This window comes from Penicillium griseofulvum (assembly GCF_001561935.1).
Source record: "Penicillium griseofulvum strain PG3 chromosome Unknown contig_79, whole genome shotgun sequence".
In the NCBI taxonomy this organism is placed as follows: domain Eukaryota; kingdom Fungi; phylum Ascomycota; class Eurotiomycetes; order Eurotiales; family Aspergillaceae; genus Penicillium; species Penicillium griseofulvum.
The window spans coordinates 46,176-49,499 of NW_024467420.1; the positions used below are offsets into that span (position 1 = coordinate 46,176).

Consider the following 3,324-nt stretch of genomic DNA (forward strand, 5'->3'; position numbering starts at 1 on the left):
TCTGCGTTGGACAGATTGGTCTTGATTCGGGAAGCGAAAGCAATTCGAGGGACATTCGTCCAGATGTGTTACGATATTAATGATATTCTCCGTTGCTTGGATATGCTCAGGGTCAGGGCAGTCATGATCGACGACGGTCGCCCGTGAGGCGGAATCCGCCTTCTACCCAGCGTAGAAGATCTCGACCCGATTGGGTGCGGAGAGACCGACGATGACGACAACTAGACGCTACGGGATTCGCGACGAGGCAACGGAGACATCAGGGGCTGTGCAAATGTAACCTCAGACCTCAGATGGGGCATACGGCATCGAAGATAGTATGCCGGAACGGCTAAAGACACTTTGGAATGTGGTGACTGCGGGCACTCATAAAACAAAGAAACTGGCAGAGAACAGGGAACAGCCGAAGAGGAGAATTTGAAGGTGTTTTGAATTCCAGTTTTGCCATATTGGTGGAATTGTAGTCTCTTTTATAGACGACGACGGAGGCCCGGAAGATGGAATCCTGCTTCTACCAAGAGTTGACAATCTCAACCAGATCCTGCAATCCAACCCATTGCAGTCGAGGACGCTAGATCACGCCAGTTTCACAGTCCACAACAAGGTATGGTTCACTGTCGAAAATTCCCGCAATTGCAGTCTCGCATTGACCACAAGATGCAGCATCGACCAAGGTCCAGGGCGTGTGCGGCATTTTCGCTATTGGCCCACATGACCGAGCTGTGATTTCGGGTTTTCACAGACTGGGTGGATAGGGACCGAAGAGACCGACGATGACGAAAACTGGGCGTTTGGCCAGGCAACCGGGAACCATTCTATGAAGCCGGGGCTGTGCAATGCAACCTCAGGTGGGGCGCCCGGGGGGGGGGGGGGATATGCAGCACATATGCAGCATCAAGGGTATATTGGCACTTTGCAGATTTGAGGGGTGGCCCGCGGAATCAGAGACGAAAAGGCGCACTGGCGGAGGGAGACCTAGATATCTTCGTAGCATGGTGCTCAGTCACTACCCTAGGGAAGGAGTAGGATCATCGACACGAAAGAACAGGATGCTGTATCATCCCAGTACGCTTCTGGGTGACAGGCATTGCAAGCTGGGTGTCGGATCAAGCGGCATCTCCGGTAAAAATTAAAGGGAAAGGGGCAGTGCGTCGGGCTGAAAGCAAATGTGCAGTACAGTAGTCGGTAGGGGCCAGAGTAAAAGAAAGGGGGCGGCGATGAGTGCAAGATAGAGAGGTAAGAAGAATGAAAAAGTGACAGAAAGGGAGGAGGAGCAGCGAGGACGGGTCTTTTATGTCAGAGGGCATTGAAGGGAGGTTACGTGACGGCGTATTAGGGCGCTAAACCCAAAGAGGCAAAGCTAACCGGATACAGTAATTCACAGGTCCCTATATTACATCATAAAATCAATCGATGTTATTACCTCTATACATTTTTCGCTGGGGACGGCTGGCTGTCATTTCCTAAGCTTTGTGCTCCAGTACACCTGCATAGAGCCTTGACTCCTTCCTGTAAATTTCTGACCGAACCGCTCAGTCACCTCCGACCACGCAAGGTTTTCTTCCTCTCTGAGTTTCACGAGTAAGCGAACCTCTTCCTCGCACCATGGTAGCCCTTTTCTCGAGGAAGGAGTAAGTCCCGCATCGATTGCTTGAGCATTTGTGCTTGTATGTTGGGATGTAGACGTCGGGACTGTATTCCTTCTCGGAGGCGTATGGAGGCAATGAGACAAGGCACCCTCGAACAGCCAGGACAAGAACTGTAATCTTTCCTCAACCGGAAGGGCGGAGAATTGAGCACGAAAAGTCGGAAGCGATACGTTCTTGCGGCCGAGTTCCGGAGTGGACCGGGTGGCCCTTTTTTTGGGGCGATTGTCGACGACAACTGAAACTCTGCTGGTTTTGGCAGACAGCCGACCGACTTTCACCGGCCTTTTAGGATCGTGTTGCCTGCTGTGGTGATAGGCGTCTCGAACCGGGGAGCGAGAATGTTCAACTGGGAGTCTGCGTGGAATGGCTGCGGCGATAGTGGTAGTTGATGTTGTTTGAGCCTGCTCAACATCGCGGGAACGATTATCGTCCAGGATTGCCGGATCGATTGTCAGATCCTCCGCAAATTGTCCGGTCTGCATAGAACTTCCAAGAGGGCTTTCAAGAACCTCAAATTGAGAGTGCTGATCAGGAATGAAAGCGAGCTCCCAGCCACTTGAGTCGAAGCCGAGGGATTGGTGCTCAGGATCCGGGACGATCTGTTCGCTTGTCATTGTACACCATCTCCAACATTTGGAGGATCGTTAAGGTATAGGGTGTCTTCAAAATCGAAGGCGTTAGGGCCAGATAAGTCGGAGATGTTGGCTCCAATATCTCTGGCTCGTGTCGAGTGATTTGAGCGTTCGGTTGTGGATTGCCATTGAAGCAAACCTCTGCCGGTGGGCGAACAGGTAGGGGATGCCGCTCAAGTCTTGAAGCACATGTCTCCTGAGTCCCTGAAATAGGGTTGCTAATATTGGAGGGGGAAGGCGTCGCAGTTATGGAGACCGGGCTTGGGTACCGAGTACCGCGATCCCGTAAAGGTTGTACTTTCTCTTGGGGGAGGTTCCAAGGCCGGAAAGATTCCAAGCGATAACTGGCGCTTAACATATCGTGTGCTAGGGGTAACTTGGAAGGCGTTGGGGTGTGGAGATATTACGAATTCGCCAGAGGGACACTGGAAGGGGGAATGGAGCTGCAATTGATATGGAATCGGGGGGAAAGGGGAGCGGAGAAGTTGGAACAGGTTTGAAGTGCCGAAGTGCTATTCGGGTGGAACAGCCAGTGTCCTTTATACCCATGAAATCAGCCTCGCGAGAGGATATAACTCTCATACCGCGGAAGGTATTCCCATCATATCGGGTAATCCGATGCGGAGCGCCCCAAAACACGTAACCATACAGCTCCCAGTCTTACTGCCAATAGTATAGCCTCGACAAGACCACGTCACGCCATCTTCGCAGTGTAGACAAACCCTGCCAAGATTCTTCAATGTCCCTGAGCTAAACAAACTTGCTGTCAGATTTATTGACTGTGTTTACTGACTGGTTCCTGGGAGGCACCCGCCTTCCTCATTACTCCCTTATTTTTCTTACCTTATCAACAACCTCTTGGAGATTACCGTCACCCCTTAAGTAATTGACCGCTAGGAAACCCCAAAGCTCCTGGGAATAGCTTACTCATATTTCTAAAGTATTTGCACAATTACTGTGTACTACGGATCAATCGTCGTCATTACACCTACCTCCAAGCGAGGAAGCTCATCTCATGTCTATCCAGTTGCTGAAAAAGAGCT

General features: G+C 51.2%; 1 protein-coding gene across 1 annotated transcript; it reads right to left on the reverse strand.

The window, feature by feature from the left end:
• Positions 1-1,456: 1,456 nt before the first annotated feature.
• Positions 1,457-2,263, reverse strand: PGRI_000120 (uncharacterized protein; the record flags this gene model as incomplete). The annotated part of the gene is made up of 1 exon (XM_040787725.1): positions 1,457-2,263. One exon carries the CDS (start codon positions 2,261-2,263, stop codon positions 1,457-1,459), a length of 807 nt encoding a protein of 268 aa, XP_040651497.1.
• Positions 2,264-3,324: the final 1,061 nt, after the last annotated feature.